This window comes from Mesoplodon densirostris, chromosome 17 (genome assembly GCF_025265405.1).
Source record: "Mesoplodon densirostris isolate mMesDen1 chromosome 17, mMesDen1 primary haplotype, whole genome shotgun sequence".
NCBI classification, from domain to species: domain Eukaryota; kingdom Metazoa; phylum Chordata; class Mammalia; order Artiodactyla; family Ziphiidae; genus Mesoplodon; species Mesoplodon densirostris.
In genome coordinates, this window is record NC_082677.1 from 17,935,114 (window position 1) to 17,954,909 (window position 19,796).

The following is a 19,796-nucleotide window of genomic DNA, read 5'->3' on the forward strand; positions in this document are numbered from 1 at the left end:
TGGTGGAATTCACTGCCATGGAACAGAATTTTAAAAAAAGAATGAAAAGAAATGAAGACAGCCTAAGAGACCTCTGGGACAACATTAAACACACCAACATTCACATTATAGGGGTCCCAGAAGGAGAAGAGAGAGAGAAAAGACCCGAGAAAATATTTGAAGAGATTATAGTCGAAAAATTCCCTAACATGGGAAAGGAAATAGCCACCCAAGTCCAGGAAGTGCAGAGAGTCCCAGGCAGGATAAACCCAAGGAGAAACACGCCAAGACAAATGGTAATCAAATTGACAAAAATTAAAGACAAAGAAAAATTATTGAAAGCAGCAAGGGAAAAATGACAAATAACATACAAGGGAACTCCCATAAGGTTAACAGCTGACTTCTCAGCAGAAACTCTACAAGCCAGAAGGGAGTGGCATGATATATTTAATGTGATGAAAGGGAAGAACCTACAACCAAGATTACTCTACCTGGCAAGGATCTCATTCAGATTTGATGGAGAAATCAAAAGCTTTACAGACAAGCAAAAACTAAGAGAATTCAGCACCACCAAATCAGCTCTACAACAAATGCTAAAGAAACTTCTCTAAGAGGGAAACACAAAAGAAGAAAAGGGCCTACAAAAACAAACCCATAACAATTAAGAAAATGGTAATAGGAACATACATATCAATAATTACCTTAAACGTGAATGGATTAAATGCTCCAACCAAAAGACACAGGCTCGCTGAATGGATACAAAAACAAGTCCCATCTATATGCTATCTACAAGAGACCCACTTCAGACCTTGGGACACATACAGACTGAAAGTGAGGGGATGGAAAAAGATATTCCATGCAAATGGAAATCAAAAGAAAGCTGGAGTAACAATACTCATATCACATAAAATAGACTTTAAGGAATGTTACAAGAGACAAGGAAGGACACTACATAATGTTCAAGGGATCAATCCAAGAAGAAGATATAACAATTATAAATATATATGCACCCAACACAGGAGCACCTCAATACATAAGGCAACTGCTAACAATTGTAAAAGAGGAAATCGACAGTAACACAATAATAGTGGGGGACTTTAACACCTCACACCAATGGACAGATCATCCAGACAGAAAATTAAAAAGGAAACAAAAGCTTTAAATGACACCATAGACTAGATAGATTTAATGGATGTTTATAGGACATTCCATCCAAAAACAGCAGATTACACTTTCCTCTCAAGTGCACATGGAACATTCTCAGAATAGATCACATCTTGGGTCACAAATAAAGCCTCAGTAAATTTAAGAAAATTGAAAGCATATCAAGCATCTTTTCCGACCACAATGCTGTGAGATTAGAAATCAATTAAAGGGAAAAAAAAACGTAAAAAACACAAACACATGGAGGCTAAACAATATGTTACTAAATAACCAAGAGATCACTGAAGAATCAAAGAGGAAATAAAAAAATACCTAGAGACAAATTACAATGAAAACATAATGATCCAAAATCTATGGGATGCAGCAAAAGCAGTTCTAAGAGGGAAGTTTATAGCAATACAAGCCTACGTCAAGAAACAAGAAAAATCTCAAATAAACAATCTAACCTTACACCTAAAACTAGAGAAAGAAGGACAAACAAAACCCAAAGTTAGTAGAAGGAAAGAAATCATAAAGATGAGAGCAGAAATAAATGAAATAGAAATAAAGAATAGCAAAGATCAATAAAATTAAAAACTGGTTCTTTTAGAAGATGAACAAATTGATAAACCATTAGCCAGACTCATCAAGAAAAAGAGGGAGAGGACTCAAATTAATAAGATTAGAAATGAAAAAGGAGAAGTTACAACGGACACCACAGAAATACAAAGCATCATTAGAGACTACTACAAGCAACTCTATGCCAATAAAATGGACAACCTGGAAGAAATGGACAAATTCTTAGAAAGGTATAACCTTCCAAGACTGAGCCAGGAAGAAATAGAAGATATGAACAGACCAATCACAAGTAATGAAATTGAAATGGTGGTTAAAAATCTTCCAACAAACAAAAGTCCAGGGCCAGATGGCTTCACAGGTGAATTCTATCAAACATTTAAAGAAGAGCTAACACCCATCCTTCTCAAACTCTTCCAAAAATTGCAGAGGAAGGAACACTCCCAAACTCATTCTGTGAGGCCACCATCACCCTGATACTACAGACAAAGATACTACAAAAAAAGAAAATTACAGACCAATATCACTGATGAATATAGATGCAAAAATCCTCAACAAAATACTAGCAAACAGATTCCAACAACACATTAAAAGGATCATACACCATGATCAAGTGGGATTTATCCCAGGGATGTAAGGATTCTTCAGTATATGCAAGTCAATCAATGTGACACACCATATTAACAAACTGAAGAATAAAAACCATATGATCATCTCAATAGATGCAGAAAAAGCTTTTGACAAAATTCAACACGCATTTATGATAAAAACTCTCCAGAAAGTGGGCATAGAGGGAACCTACTTCAACACAATAAAGGCCATATATAACAAACCCACAGCAAACATCATTCCCAATGGTGAAAAACTGAAAAAATTTCCTCTAAGATCAGGAACAAGACAAGGATGTCCACTCTCGCCACTATTATTCAACATAGTATTGGAAGTCCTAGCCACGGCAATTAGAGAAGAAAAAGAAATAAGAGGAATACAAACAGGAAAAGAAGAAGTAAAACTGTCACTGTTTGCAGATGACATGATACTATACACAGAGAATCCTAAAGATGTCACCGGAAAACTACTAGAGCTAATCAATGAATGTGGTAAAGTTGCAGGATACAAAATTAATGTACAGTAATCTCTTGCATTCCTATACACTAACAGTGAAAGGTCAGAAAGAGAAATTAAGGAAACAAACGCCTTCACCATTGCAACAAAAAGAATAAAATACCTAGGAATATACCTACCTAAGGAGGTAAAAGACCTGTATTCAGAGAACTGTAAGACACTAATGAAAGAAATCAAAGATGACAAAAACAGATGGAGAGATATACAATGTTGGTGGATTGGAAGAATCAGTATTGTGAAAATGACTATACTACCCAAAGCAATCTACAGATTCAGTGCAATCCCTATCAAATTACCATTGGCATTTTTTACGGAACTAGAACAAAAAAACCTTAAAATTTGTGTGGAGACACAAAAGACTCTGAATAGCCAAAGCAGTCCTGAGGGGAAAAAAAGGAGTTGGAGGAATCAGACTCCCTGACTTCAGACTATGCTACAAGGCTACAGTAATCAAGATAGTATGGTACTGGCACAAAAGCAGAAATATAGATCAATGGAACAGGATAGAAATCCCAGAGATAAACCCACACACCTATGGTCAGTTAATCTATGACAAAGGAGGCAGGGATATACAATGGAGAAAAGACAGTCTCTTCAATAAGTGGTGCCAGGAAAACTGGACAGCTACATGTAAAAGAATAAAATTAGAACACTCCCTAACACCACACACAAAAATAAACTCAAGAAGGATTAGAGACCTAAATGTAAGACTGGACACTATAAAACTCTTAGAGGAAAACATAGGAAGAACACTCTTGGACATAAATCACAGCAAGATCTTTTTTGATCCACCTCCTAGAGTAATGGAAATAAAAACAAAAATAAGCAAATGAGACCTAATGAAACTTAAAAGCTTTTGCACAGCAAAGGAAACTACAAACAAGACGAAAAGACAGCCCTCAAATGGGAGAAAATATTTGCAGACGAATCAGTGGACAAAGGATTAATTTCCAAAATATATAAACAACTCATGCAGCTCAATATTAAAAAAACAAACAACTCAATCCAAAAATGGGTAGAAGACATAAATAGACATTTCTCCAAAGAAGACATACAGATGGCCAAGAAGCACATGAAAAGCTGCTCAACATCACTAATTATTAGAAATATGCAAATCAAAACTACAATGAGGTATCACCTCACACTGGTTAGAATGGGCATCATCAGAAAATCTACAAATAACAAATGCTGGAGAGGGTGTGGAGAAAAGGGAACCCTCCTGCACTGTTGGTGGGAATGTCAATTGATACAGCCACTATGGAGAACAGTATGGAGGTTCCTTAAAAAACTAAAAATAGAATTACCATATGACCCAGCAATCCCACTACTGGGCATATACCCAGAGAAAACCATAATTCAGAAAGACACATGCACCCCAATGTTCGTTGCAGCACTATTTACAATAGCCACGTCATGGAAGCAACCTAAATTCCCGTTGACAGACGAATGGATAAAGATGTGGTACATATATACAGTGGAATATTACTCAGCCATAAAAAGGAATGAAATTGGGTCCTTTGTAGAGATGTAGATGGATCTAGAGACTGTCATAGAGAGTGAAGTAAGTCAGAAAGAGAAAAACAAATATCGTATATTAACACATATATGTGGAACCTAGAAAAATGGTATAGATGAACCAGTTTGCAGGGCAGAAATAGAGACACAGATGTAGAGAACAAACATATGGACACCAAGAGGGGAAAATGGCGGGGCGGGGGTGGTGGTGGTGTGATGAATTGGGAGATTGGGATTGACATATATACACTAATATGTATAAAATAGATAACTAATAAGAACCTGATGTATAAAAAATAAATAAAATTCAAAAATTCAAAAAAAAAAATAAAGAAAATTACTGGTTCCAGAGCTCAAGTTGAGGCTTACCCTCAACCTGTCATGTAGAAGTCAAGTTGCTTCAGGAGCGGTATAATACTTTAAGACTCCGTGCTTCCACTGTAGTAGATGTGGTTTCCATTGCTGGTTGAGGAGCTAAGTTCCCGTGTGCTGCGTGATGAGGCCAAAAAAATAAAAATAAAAAAGAAAGAGTGGTATAATACTATGTGTGTATGTTTGTGGGTATGTATACGTATAAAATTTCCTCCTCTCTGTGCTTGTATGTGTGCAGGTATGTATCTCCTTACCTTACTTAACCTCTCAGAAGGGCCTTGGGTGTCAACCTAATTTATCCTGATGGCTATGAGGAGCCTTCAAAGCAAGGGACTTGCTTTGGTCAATGGGATGTGAAAGGACATAGCACAGACACCATTTGAACTGAGGCTTTAAGGGCTATTGTGCATGTTTCCACCTATTTTCTTGCTCTTTGCTGTTCTGGCACAGGAATGGCATGTCTCAAATAAGAGCTACTCCTGCAGCCTTGGTCCCAGAATGTGAAAACACACGGAGCAGAAGCACAGCCTTCACCAATATAGTGGCAGACATGATAGCAGAATAAGGAGCACTGGTTGTTGCAAGCCACTGGGAGTCAGGGAGTCATTTGTTAGTTTGCTAAAGCTGACTAATACATCTGGAGAATCACCTATTGCCAACACACAGAAGCAGGAAAAATAATAAATCATTGTTTTCAGCCACTGCATTTTAGGATCCTTGTAAGGCAAAAATAGATAACTGGAGCATCCTGTAAAGAAGTGATGCCAGCTTAATCCCAGGTAGGGTAGAAAAAGAGAAGATAAATTTGAGAAATATTAAAAGGGTGTATTTGAAGTCTTTCAGTCACTAATGATAGAACTCAAGCAAAAAATGGAATCTATTGGCTAAAGGCATTGAAAATGTTTGAGGACTCAAATGATGTCACAAGGTTGTTTCTCTCCATCTCTTGACTCTACCTTCCCTTAGTTGGGTTGGTACCCTGGACTCAGAACAGTGGATTCCAGCAACCTTGGGTACAGCATCTCCAGGCTCATGTCTTTCAAGGTTCAAGTTCAGTTTTCTACTGAGCTTCTTTTCTGGTCCTGCCCACAAAAGCCTGAGATCCACTCTGAATAGACTGGCTGAGGTCATAGCCCACCCCTGAGACAACCCCTATGGCTGGGGGGAGATGGCAGTGGCTGCAGAAGAGGATATGTATTGGTTATTGGGTCTTTTTTTTTCTTCCTTTGGCCGCATTGCAAGGCTTGTGGGATCTTAGTTTCCCGACCAGGGATTGAACCCGGGTCCTCAGCAGTGAGAGCACAGAGTCCTAACCACTGGACCACCAGGGAGTTCCCAGTTATGGGTCTTTCTGTTGAAACTCAACCAGGTTTTTTGAAATGAAAGTTTATTCAGTTATATAACTTAAAAAAAAAGAGAGAGAAAATTTCATGAACTATTCCAACTTCAGGTGCAGTTTGATTTAGAGCCAAAACAATGTGACCAGGATTCACCTCTTGACTTTTAAAAATTACTGCCAGCTGAGATACTCTTCCTATTGAGGATTTTGAAAACCAAGGAGAATTGCGTTTGGTGAATAGACTACAATCAAGTGTTTGGTGTTTGGGGCTTCCCTGGTGGCACAGTGGTTTAGAATCTACCTACCAATGCAGGGGACAAAGGTTCAAGCCCTGGTCTAGGAAGATCCCACATGCTGTGGAATAACTAAGCCCAGTGCACCACAACTACCGAGCCTGCGCTCTAGAGCCCGCAAGCCACAACTACTGAGCCCACACGCCACAACTACTGAAGCCTGGGTGCTCTAGGGCCCGTGCTCTGCAACAGGAGAAGCCACTGCAATAAGAAGCCCACACACCGCAACAAAGAGTAGCCCCTGCTCGCCGCAACTAGAGAAAGCCCACGTGCAGCAACAAAAACCCAAAGCAGCCAAAAAAAAAAAAAAAAGTTCTGGGTTCTTCTTTTTAATTGGTTTCTGCAAACATCCATAGCTATAAAATATCAGTCTTTTTTTTTTTTTTTTTTTTTTTTTGCGGTACGCGGGCCTCTCACTGTTGTGGCCTCTCCCGTTGCGGAGCACAGGCTCCGGATGCACAGGCTCAGTGGCCATAGCTCACGGGCCTAGCCGCTCCGTGGCATGTGGGATCCTCTGGGACTGGGGCATGAACCCGTGTCCCCTGCATCTGCAGGCGGACTCTCAACCACTGCACTACCAGGGAAGCCCCAAGATACCAGTCTTGATGTATGATCATAGGTTTGTGAGTAGTAAGGAATTGTTCTTTGTTTAAGTTCATTATTGTTCCAGCTGCCCACAGAGGCAAGAGTGTAAAATGAATCCAGATACCCAAGCTTAGATCCTGGCTCTCACACTGATTAACTGTGTGACCTAGGGCAAGTCATTTTAACTACTCTGTGCCTCAGTGGATCCATCGGTAAAATAGGAAATGGTATTATCTACCTACCTTGTAGGATTGTTAATAATAAGTGTGAATCACTTAGAACAGTGCTTAGAACATGTTAAGTACTCAATTATTCTCATTTCTACAGTAAACAAATGGCTACTAATGAAGACAGGTTTTCAGAATTATGGCTATTTCAAATGGCAGGGCTTGGCTTGGTTCAGGTTTTGCTTTGGCAGTTAGTGACTGGAACTGTATCTGCTCATACTGTGGGTCAGAAAACATTCTTATGGTATTTTTCTATGTATTTTCAATGTATTCTTTTGTCCCAGCCATGTTCCCATCAGTCACTGGGCTATAATCTTCTAAGAGAGATGACTGCCTTCATTGGGCTTCTTTGATATGAAAGAAAACCTGAGCAAAGCTCAACTAAATTCTAAGGAGAAACAAACTAAAGTTTTCTTTAATTAGAATATTTTGCAATCCACCTTTGAATAGTAAGGACAGAGTATTGTCCTCTCTCTTTTTATCACCTCATTGCATAATCTTGCTTCTCCATTTTATTTTTCTTTGAGAAGCTTAGAAAAACCGAAATTTCCAAATGAGTGTGACGTTAGCAGTTCATATGATGAGATGTAAGTTACCCATAGCTTCTCTTGGTTATTTTTGTTTGGGTTGTTTTGTGATTGATTGAACAATTGTCCTATGAGTCTGGAATTATCTTGGCTCTGGCTGATCGCATTCCTATCTGTAATGTGTCCCTCTGTGAGAGTGGCAGGGATTAAGCTCTGTGGGCACATTATCCACAGCTCGCTCTTTCAGTTTGGGATGCTGTTATACAAGGCTCCAGATTGATCTGAAAGTGGGGAGAGTGGGAGGGGCTGGAGAGATGCCTAGATAAGTTGAAGTACTTTCAAAAGTCCTGGAGTGGGGCTTCCCTGGTGGTGCAGTGGTTGAGAGTCCGCCTGCCGATGCAGGGAACACGGGTTTGTGCCCCGGTCCCGGAGGATCCCACATGCTGCGGAGCGGCTGGGCCCGTGAACCATGGCTGCTGAGCCTGCGCGTCCGGAGCCTGTGCTCCGCAACGGGAGAGGCCACAACAGTGAGAGGCCCGCGTATCACACACACACAAAAAAAGTCCTGGAGTGTGCAACTAGCATGGGTTTTATCTCCAAGCTAAAGGGTGGTGGGGAGGGGGGAGTGTGAATTTTACTTCACTGCTCTGCAAGCCAGACTTAGATCACCAATAGACATCCTGTTCAAATGCAGACATTTGCTGGACATGTTCCTGAATTAAATTTTAGGGATGGTTTGGGAATCAGAAATCTCCTGGGTCAATTTATGGGTTTAAACAGCTACCCACACCTTAGGTTTCTCCAGGGCAATTCAACTTGTTGTTTTCCTATAGAAGTTTGATGTCATAAATGAAGAAACAAACATATGTGTATCCGGGGATTTCCATGGCAGTCCAGTGGTTAAGACTCCACGCTTCCACTGTAGGGGACACCGCAGGTTCCATCCCTGGTCTGGGAACTAAGATCTGGCATGCCGTGTGGCACGGCCAAAAATTTAAAAACAAACAGACAAAAGTATCCTATGATGTTTTTAATTTTTAAAATCTTTTTGAATAGCCAGCAAGATTTATTGAGTACTCATGGTATGAAGAAAATATTGGTGTCGAATATTTGAGTCTCAAAAGCTTGAATTTTTGATCCCTAAGCATTAATAATAATAATAGCTTTATTAAGCAATTAAAATGTGCTGGGCATTAACTGACTACTTTACAGGTGTAGGTATTTCTGGCTCTACTTTATAATGTAAATAACTGAAGCTTTGAAAGTTTAAGAACTTCCTGTGGTCACAAATCTAGTAAAGGATGGGAATTAAACACAGGCCTGTCAGTTGCTAAATCTGTGTTCTTTCTAAGGCAGTGCCGTCTCATGGAACTTTCTGTGATTATGTTCTATATCTCTGTGGTCCAATATGGTAGACACAGTATTGGTGGCTAATGAACACTTGAAATGACACTTGTGTGACTGAGGAAATCAGTTTTAAATTTTATTTAATTTTAATTAAATTTAATAGCCGCATGTGACTAGTGGTTGCACAGCTGTAGGACATCACACTGCCTCGTCTATAAACACTCAGGCTACCGTGATTTCATGCGTAGTGGATCTAGATATCGAAGAGAGCAAATGTGAACAAGTAGTTGGAGAAAAAGATAACCTTTCATCCGAATCAAAGTCATTTAAATTACAGATTTTAAAGGAAGGTAGACCTCAAAAGGCTCACAAAATTTAGGTAGGGAAAACTTCTTTTGGCAAGCTTCTATTGTATATTTTACTTAGGGATTATTAATATATTGACAATGTTGATTATAAGGGACATAGCAACTTGAAAACAGGAAAAAAGTTGTGCCTAGAACTATAGTCTTACTGCAAGATTCAGTTCTCTAGGCGTTTTCCAATCTAGGAAATCACGAATAACCCAAGTAGTAAGGACAGAGGAGTATGTTTACAATCAAACTAATTAACCAAGCTTTTTTGATTTCTGTTTTCAGGCGTCTCCTGCCTCCAGTTATCCTGTTCTCCGTGAATGGTTTAGAGCTGAATATTTACAAACTGGAGCCTTTACTGCTCAATATTAATAAACAGACTAGGCCTCCTACGAAGGGTGATATGCAAATGAAACATAGGTGCCTACTTAATAGAAGTCTACATGATAGTCCCTTTTTTGTCTGACCTCTGGATTTACGGTTTGTCTGGATAGGTTCCAGCTCTGCTGACTTGATTGTAAAATCTCTTTTCACTAGAGACTAACTTTTCACACTTCTTTAATTCTTTCCTTGGTAACCAGTCTACCTAGACTTTTTTTTTTTTCTAACAATTGACTATAGCTTCAGTGTCCTGTGGAAACCCTTTCATTTATACTCGATGAAGGCAGTGTCTCAATGTGTTGTGGGCCAGAACAAGGCACATGGCTCTCAGATGCAAGGGTCCTGCAGGAGACAGGTAAGCTGGCCAGACCCTGCAGATGCCCCAGCTCCAGGCTGTGGAACTACTCCTGTCCCCATCCCTCTGTGCATCTACACTCAGAAAAACAAATTACCAATGTGGGCCCTGGAATCAAATTGCCTAGGCCCTGTTTCCTCGTGACCATGAAAGAGTTACTTGACATTTTTTGATCTGACCATGGGGAAGGAGTCCATTCATTCACTTGTTAATTCATTTATTCATTCAGAAAATGCATGAGATCCAGTTATTCTCAGCTGGGGAATACAAATATTACAAGCCATTTTAAGGGTTTCCAGGTGAGTGAGAGAGACAAGACTCAACACAAGTTGCAGCAATATGGAACAGTAGGTGAGTTCTTCTGAGGATCAGAGAAAGATATGGGTCCTGGTTGGAAAGAGAAATAACTAGGATGAACATAGCAATTTCAAAGCACTTCACGCATTTTAGAACTTCTCACGAAAACCGACGATTCAGAATCCTCATTTGTAGATGAGAAGATGATTCAGGGAAGGTAAAGTGACTTGCCTGGCTTGCTCTGGTAGGAAGTCCGCCCTACGGTCTGAGTTTTCAGATTCTGAAGTTCTCTCCACTGTACCATGCTGGGAAAGCTTCAGGGAGAAGGTGACCTCTTAGGCTGAGTCTTTAAAGAGGGACCAAATTTGACAGGCAGAGATAGGCCAGGGCCTTCTAGGTAAGTGGAAAAGCAAAGATGTGAAAGCTTGAAAGATTAAGACATACTTGGGAAAGGGTGAGTAGAACATGTTAGCTGAAGCATAAGCTATGTGTAGGGGAGTCAGAAGAGAGAAAAGTGTACTGCAGTATGACTGCATCACACGTGGTCTTAACCCCTACGCTGAGGAGTTGAGAAATGATTTGACAATCACAGAGGGAGAGGAGTGTACTGAATACCGGGAGAAGAGGTAAAATCAGGAAGATCTGGGAGGTGAGTCAGACTGTTGTGGAGAGGATGGGGGAGGCAGGGGAACCTGTTAGGAGTTATTGGGGGAGGAAGAGCTGGATTCAAGAAGTATTGAATGGTGAACTGACATGGTGACTGGGTGAGGGAGTTGAAAAAGGCAGGGAGTAAAGACGGTTGTTAGCAGGAGTCCCTGAAAGAATGTTTATGCCATGAGCAGAGTTGGTGGATTTGCAGAAGGAGTTGCCCTAGGGGGAGAATCATGAGCTCCTTCTTGGATCTGTTGTTTGTGGTGCCTTCTGTGAATTGTCACCTGACTGTCCACTGGGAAGGTGGGTAGTGAGTCAGAGGAAGAAGAAAAGTCTGACTGACTGCCCAGGCAGAGGGGCCTTCCTTCCTGTCTCTGCGCCCCACCCCCCTGCTCTTTAATGTAAGTGCCTAATGAATACAATGTTTGGTAGATGGTGGACACTCAAAGTACGTTTGGAAAAGAAATCCATTTGAAAGTTGTCAGAAGTTTTGGGACAAAGGCAAAGACTAGAGTGAGGGAAAAGAGAGATGGTGGCTAATGGTGACAAGCCCCAAATGTGAGTCACTGGAGACAGTCATTTCCAAGAGATGGAGGACTTTGGAAGGCCTGGTGGGGTTTCAAGTGGTAGAAACCTGGTCCAGTTAAGAATGTGGAGGGACTCTGGGGTCGGGGTACTAAATGTGTGGATGTGGAAGTCACCAGAAATAATGGCAAAGAGTAAAACTGACTAAGTTAGAGCTGGGTAAGAAGGGACCCTGCTCTGGACCCTGCCCCCCCCCCTTTTTTTTTTTTTTTTTTTTTTTGCGGTATGCGGGCCTCTCACTGTTGTGGCCTCCCCCGTTGCGGAGCACAGGCTCCGGATGCGCAGGCTCCGGACGCGCAGGCTCAGCGGCCATGGCTCACGGGCCCAGCCGCTCCGCGGCATATGGGATCCTCCCAGACCGGGGCACGAACCCGTATCCCCTGCATCGGCAGGCGGACTCTCAACCACTTGCGCCACCAGGGAGGCCCTCCCCCCTTTTTTTTTGCTGCGCTGTGCAGCTTGTGGGACCTTAGTTCCCCAACCAGGGATTGAACGCAGGCCCTTGGCAATGAAAGCTCGGAGTCCTAACCACTGGACCGCCAAGGAATTCACGACCCTGCCCTTTAGAGGACCTAACTCTGGCTCTCTTCTGCTGCACTCCTCCCCTTGCGAAGTCCATGGAGTCAAGGGGTCATGCTCACTGGAACCTGTGCCCCTAGACGTAGCTCTGGATACCAGGGCTCTGGGATTCCCTGTTCAAACGGCCAAGCCTGCTTCCAGGGCTTCTTCCCAGGCTTCTTTTCTGGGTCTGTTTTCCTGGGGGCACATGATGCCACAGTTTTGCACACTTTAGGCCTGAGCAGTGGCCAAAGGGCATCTCTTGAGGAGGGTAGGGGGATGTGAATAGAGCTTTGGGGGTGAGTGGGGTGGAGCCAGGACAGGGGAGAGAAGGGGAACAAAAAGTGGGCTTGGGGCTGGCTTCCATCCTTCTTTGCACGGTCACATTCTGAAGCAGAAGTCCAAGAAGTCAAGAAATTTAAAGTCAAACCCAGACTTCCAGGTTGTAAAGGAAGCGCATTTGTCAATGTCAAAGGTTAGAATATATTTTGAGTTTGTAAGCTTGATTTATAACTTTTAAATTTTAGATATGTGACATGTAGACCTCTATTTGGGATCTTGCCCTCACACATTAGGAATCAGCAGGATCTTATAAGGATCTTCATGCTGTGAGCCTTGACACCCATAACACATTTGGGGTGATAACTTGTTTTATTGTCTGTCTACTCTGATAGATATGAAGTTGTGTGGAGGCAGGATACCAGGCTGCCTTGTTTACAAATATATCCCAGTGTTAGTACAACGACTAACCCATGGTAAGTGCTCACTAAGTATGTCTAAAATTCTAAAATGGTAACTTACGTGATTGGTGATAGCAAGTGGGTGAAGAGAAGAGGTACAAAGGGATAAAATAATCTGAAAAGAGAAGTTCTTGCTAAATTGTAATGGAGATTGAGCAACAGTCTGGAAGTTTCTCTTCAGTCAATCAGGAGGAGTGGCAAACATGCAACTTCTATCGCCTTAAGAACTAGAGTTGAAGTAATCTACTTATTCATTCTGAGCTTTAGGTGTTTTTTCTCCCCAGCAACTGAGTGTTTGGACCAGCATCACACAATGTGAGGGCTTGGAGTTCTTAAGTGACTGATTCCCTAAAGTCCAGTAAAAAATATAAATCGACATTTAAAAATGAAGAAAAAAGAACCCAGCTTTTTGGTTTCCCTTGAAAAATGGGACCTTTGTCAAGACCGGCCCACAGTCCAATATGGCAACAATGGTCTGAAGCCTTTAAATGAGCCTGTGTTTATCAACAAGCCACCACCCACCACTCACAAAAGTGGCCCAGACATAGCCAGGCCAGCAAAGGCCTCTTAATTCATGACCCCTGGACCTTGGGCTCTCTAAGTCCCCTTTGCTTTGAAAGAATATCTTCTTCAATCTCTTCATGGTTCTATTTCTCCCAACCTTTGAATGACCTCAGTGTCATTTGAACTGTATTATAACATCGCTTGTATCTGCCAGAGATTCTGAAACTAAATTATTTCACATACATTCAGAGAAGCCCACCTGCTCCAGAAAGCAACTATTAGCGTTATGGATCCAGAAAGCAACTATTAGCGTTATGGATCCAAATTTCCCGTGATCATTCCTACGATGACCCTAAAAGGAGATGCTAGACTGGAGAGTCTGCGTATCAGGGCTTGACTACTTCCTGAAGGCTGAGAAGATTATGTGTGGTGGCAGAACGGAGGTATTGAGGGCACATAAATGCAGGAAATGCCAGAGTGGAGGCTGCAGAACGGGGCTCGGGAGGATGATGAAGAAACAGACGCTAGAGCGCTAATGTGTTCAAGTATTTATTATTCACGACGTGCCAGGCACTGTATTAACAGAGGGCTTCAGCAGTAGACCTACCAATGTCCCTACTTTAACTGAGCTAATTCCGATGCAGTAAAGCCAGGTAACACACACACATAAACACATATATCACATACATACATATGTACATGTCAGGTGGAAATAAATGCTAATTATAAAACCAAAGCAGAGCAAGGGAACAGCGAATGAGGGTGGCTGCTATTTCAGGAGACTCCCCCAGCCCCCCACCCCCACCCCCACCCCCACCCCGACCCAAAGAAGCAAGGGAACAAAGCACGAACCGTGGATTCGTTTCTAATTTTCTAGGCTACGGGGAGAGAGGTGCGCCTCCCAGGAAGCCCCGCCCCCTCCCTCAATGGGGCGCAAAGTACCAACTCCGGGGGAGCTCCTCCCACCCCACCCCGCCCAGAGGCGGCCTTGGGGGCGGAGTCTCGCGCCCAGGCGCTCAAAGCGCAGCGCGCAGAAAGCCGCGCGCTTAGGGTTCCCGGCATTCTCCTGGTTCTGTCAAGGCAGGGAGAATTATCCCCGCCGAAGAATGGCATGCTGGGAGCTGTAGTTTCCTGCCGCAGCTCTGCGTCTCGGGGGCAGTAAAAGCGGCTAAGTCTGGCTCCATTTCTGGCGCATGACTTGCAGCTCCGAGGGGTTGTGGGGAGTCCTTGCTGGGGGGGCGGGGGTTGGCGGGGGTCATCCCGAGAACCATCGGGCACATCCAGTCGGCTAGCATCCAGGCCGGAGGCCGCCTGCGTCACGTGACTCAAGGCTCTCCAGGCTCCCGCGGTTCCTCAGCGCTGTTCCCGCCCCGCCCCTCCCGTCTGTCCGCCTGAGCCTCCCCCGGCGCTGCTGCCACCTCGCGCTCGGAGGCGTCACAGAACGTGCTCTTCTCTCCCCCTCCCCCTCCCTTCCCTCCGGCCCTCCCCCACCTCCCCCTCCCGCGCCGAGACTCGCCGCCGCAGCCGCCGGAGTAGCCGCCGCCGGAGCAGCGCGCAGCCATGGCCGAGAACCCCGGCTTGGAGAACCACCGCATCAAGAGCTTTAAGAATAAGGGCCGAGATGTAGAGGTGAGTGTGCTTCCGCGGCTGGGGCCCGCCCGGCTCGCCAGCCTGGCCGCGCCGGCCCTAAGGCGGCAGGGAGGGGCGGGGGGCCGGCGCCGGGCTGGTTCTTGCCGGCTCGCGGTGGGTCGGAGTTGGCCGCCGCCTCTCGTCATCGCGGCTAGGGGCTGGCCGGAGCGGGCGGCGGGACGCGGGCCGGGCTGCAGCCGCCCCCCGGAGCTGCCGGCGCAGAGACCTGGAAATACCGGGGTTTTCGGCCCCGTCACGCGGGCGCGGCCTGCTGTCGGCGAGGAAGAGGTGTGGAGCTGAGGCGGGGTCCGCGGGCCGGGGCCTCGCGGGCCGGGGATGCTGCCGCCCGGGTCTGTCGACCGCCCCACCGAGGGGGCGGCCGCGGCTCACGCCCGCTCCCCATGCAGCCTTGCCCGGCGCAGCCCCCTCAGTGCCTCCCGCGCTGCCGCACATGGAGCCTCGACTCTGCCGGTCCCCGCGCCTACCTTCTGCGAGCCGGGCCCAGGCGGGCGGTGGCGGCCCGCAGAGGGGGGTGGGGACCAGCCGGGTAACTGACTTGTCGGAGGGTGGTGGATGGGGGAGGGTAGGATGCGCCAGGACCGTTTTCTAATATTCCGGTGCGGTTCTCTGGAGCAGTCGTGCTGAGCTTTTCCAGCTCATACTCTCCTTACTGCTGGCATTTGGAGCAAGCTGAAGGTGGACAATAGTTTACCATCTATTGTGTGGAGGCTTTGGAAGAGACGTTGTTCCGACCTCCGCGCACAGGACCTGTTTTCTGAGCCTTTTCTTGTAGTGGGGGTGTGCATAGGGTGATCATTTCTTTGACACGTTTTACTGAAATAAATTGGATATATACGTTCATACGGCCTTGTATATATTTCTTGCTCCAAACTGGTAGAATTTCCAAATGATTGCAAAACTGTAAACATTCATTGCGGTTACTCTGTTGCTACTCAGCATGTTGCCATTGTCTCATTAAGGTGACATTAGCAGGTACTATTTGCAAACTCGGCTTATCCAGGCAGCGCTAGAGGTCTCTCTGCAGCTACCAAAAGCAGTGTAGTTTAATGCACAAACTTCACTGGGACTCTCACCTCTGGATTTGTTAGGGGGAAAGTGTTCCAAGTCCACAGCCTCCTCTTCTAATACTAGGTGACATGATTTGCAGTTTTGTCATTCTTGCTAAGGGGCCATTGTGACTAAGAAGTGTGCATTTTATCCTTTCATAAAGAGAGAAGGTGGTGAGGGAAAATAATGCCAGTCAGCGTTCTGTTTTGTAGAAAAATAGAGAAAACACCGGCCATTTTTTGGAGCTATAAAATTACATACCAATTAGGAAATACTATGGAATTCCCATTTGATTGAGACAAATAAAGTTCATCTATCTCTGTCCTGGTCATGGTTAAATTTCTTTTATGAGAAATATTGACACTTAGAAGCAAAAGTGAAACCTAGGGAATAGCAACAAGAAATTCTGGAACTGCCTCTTGTTATTGGTCCACTTGATGATAGGACTTAAGTTTGAATTTTGCCCATCAGTAATTGTTCTTGAAGCTAACCCCTATTATAAAACAAAAGTTAATGTAGTTTGAAAAAATACCTGTATTGTTTGTACAGAAGAACTAATTAACATTCTTTCCTCTCTTGGATACTGGTACAGGTTTTTGTCTTATTTTTTACCCCTATTGTTTCTGGTGGCTCAGTGATACCTAGTAAGGACTTCTGTACATAATAGGCACACAGTAAATATCTGCTGATAATCAGAATGTAACCAGTGACTTCTGGATGCATGCTTGCTAAGCCTTTCAGCCTGAAAATATTGGTGACATTACAATTCCCAGGATTCAGGAGGGTAACTAAGGCATGAAATAGCAGACATTCAAATGGTAGTTCCGTGTGTCAGATACTATACTAAGAGCTTCATGATACCTCTTTTAATCCTGTGACAACTTTATGAGCTAGGTGTAACATTATCAGCACTTTACAGGAGGAAAGTACTTTAGATGAGGAAACTCAAGACTGTGTGTACAGCCTGCACAAGGTCATGGAGTGGGTATGAGCATTCATTCATTAATTGTCTATTGGGTATCTAACATTGTTCAGTCTGTACCTCAAGGAGTTTACCTTTACAGTTCTGTAGGAGTGTAGGAAAGTAAACTGATAATTACAATGCAGTACATCAGTAAGTGTATTCTGAGAATGCATGAGAAGATCCTGACTTGGAGCTGAACAGTCAAGGGAGATATTCTGGTTGATTCCTAGTGGATGAATGGGAGTGAGCTGACCCTGAATGAAAGAAAGTTGGCCTGGGAGAGGGAGAGAGCAAGGAAGGGGGCATTCCAGACATCAGGGAGTGGTAATTGAAGAGTCCTGGGGATGTAGGACTCTTCAGTTACTGCTGTAGTAGGACTGCTGAGAGAGAGGGATGCTAGAAATGTGACTAAAGGATGAACTGGGATCAAATCTGATCAAGTGACTTTATTGTAGAATTTGGTGTAACTGAGACTAGACACCATATCTAGTTTAGTCTTATCCATTTTAGAAACTATATTACACTAGAAACTTATGTTGCAGCTTAGCTCTGTGACTAAATAGCAGTGATTATCAGGCTATTTCAAAAACAGTGAGATGTACTTTGATGAGATAACATTCCTACTTTTTCACACATAGGATAGATAAAAGATAAAACATATTATAAATTATATAGCCAGCTGATACACAAATAAGATGCTAGGCGCAAGAATAAAATACATATTTTCTAAAGAAAATAAAAGTGTGGGGTTACGCTAGGGAATTGTGAGTAGGGAGAGGGTTCAGGAAGAAAGTAGTTTCATAGTCATTCAGTTGGGAATAGCTTCATAGAAGAAAGGTTGGTGAATTTTATAGAAAGTATGGACTAAACTTGAACAGGGCACATGAGAAATTAGTGAATAAAGATCCAGGTGAAAAAGAAGAGATTAGATTAAGGAGTGAAGAGGTGAGACTTCCAGGTGGCTTGTGGTGGTCTGAGAATATTTTTGTGGCAAAGAGTTGCTTGGAAACTTCTTGATATAGAGATCTGAAGGAATTTATTCTAGAGTAGAGTTAGGAGGTGTAACATGATTACAGGAATGGAAAAAGGTGACTGGCAGTAATATCTAGAATTAATTCTGGAGGAATGGTACTGTTATCCCATATGTAAAGAGGAATTTTCCCAAAAATTGAGATCGGGGATGGTCCTAACATGGAATGAGGATTTGAACCTCCTCCTCTTCCGTTCTCTTCCTCTTCTGTGTGAAGCTCACAGGAGAGAAAAGGGATAACGCTTATCGTGAGGTTTATAGATGGAGGTAGGGGAGGGAGTAATTATCATGGACAGCAGTTCAAGGCTTGGGTAGGGTGAATGGATTTTGTAGCTACAACTAGGAAATACATAGTTCCATTTAGTAAATACTTAAAAGTCAAACATGCAGGTAACTGCCAGCCAGGTCAAGTTTTTCTTGCTCCTGTACACTTCAAAGATATGACATTTTCATCAGTGACAACAAATAATTATTTGCAAATTCTTAACACTTACTGAATGTTTACAGTCAACCTGTACCAAGTACTTTATATGGATTATTTATCTAGTCTTCACAGTCCTATAAAGTATGTATGTATTATTATCCACATTTACTTCCAAAGAAACTTGAAGCCTGCAGTTCTTAAGTTACTAGCGCCAAGTCCTAGGGTGGTTTAAGTGGCAGAGCCTAGACTTAAAGTGAAGCCGCATGACACTAAAGCCAGAACTCGTGCTCACTATGCTTTACTGTCTCTTCACTGAGTGGAGCCTAAGACTTGACTTGTATGGATGCATATCTGAAGGTTAATGAATGGGGAAAATATTTAATAAATCTTGCCTATATCAGGGAAATTCCTATTTTTATATTTTAAAACCTTGCAAATAAAAACTTTTGAAATCCTATTTATCATTTGATTTATTTACCTTCTATTTTTTCACTTTTGCAAAGTTTCCTTATTAGTAAGAAGCCAGTTCATCAGTTTCACTGAAAAATAAGAACCCATATCTTTGGCCTTAACACTTAAACTTTAGGCTTCAATTTCTAATACTAGGGATAAATAAATATCTTCTCATTTGTAAATTCATCTAGCACTACCAAACTTGCTTCTCTCTCTGGAACCTTTGTTGGTAAGAAATACTACCTAACTGTTCAAGCTTCAAACCTTATCCTTGACTTTGACTCCCTTCTTCCCTTCCTTCACTTTTCTGTGTTAGTCATCTGATGAGCCCTCATATTTTCACCTTTGTTACCAACCTTACACCCTGCCCTAGTTTAGGCCCCTATCACTGTCTCCTATACAGGTGTGATAGTGCGCCTGGTTTCCCTGTATCTTCCCTCCCCAGTGAACTTATGGATTGATCTTTCTGAAATCTTTCTGTGTTACTTCCCTGGCAAATCATCCCATTGCATTCAGCATAAAATTAAAAGTCCTTAGCATGCCCCTGGCAAATCATCCCATTGCATTCAGCATAAAATTAAAAGTCCTTAGCATGCCCCACATAATTTCATAAAAAGGTCTGCCTTTTCTACCTCACCTACCGCTTTTCCTTATATTTCCTATATATTTTGTATTGCTATCGATGATAAAGTACTTGAGATGGGGCTGTAACCAATACGTTTCCTTCCCATGCCTTTGTATATGCTGTTCTCCTGAATGCCTTCTTTTGCTGTCTG

The 19,796-nt window shown here is 43.1% G+C and overlaps 1 protein-coding gene across 1 annotated transcript in view; it reads left to right on the plus strand.

The window, feature by feature from the left end:
• The first annotated feature begins 14,928 nt into the window (after positions 1 to 14,928).
• Positions 14,929 to 19,796, plus strand: part of KPNA3 (karyopherin subunit alpha 3) — a 90,367-nt gene continuing 85,499 nt past the window's right edge. The window contains exon 1 of the mRNA XM_060079681.1: positions 14,929 to 15,081. Coding sequence (XP_059935664.1) covers positions 15,013 to 15,081 — 69 coding nt within the window. The 5' untranslated portion in view covers positions 14,929 to 15,012. The remainder of the gene's footprint in view (positions 15,082 to 19,796) is intronic.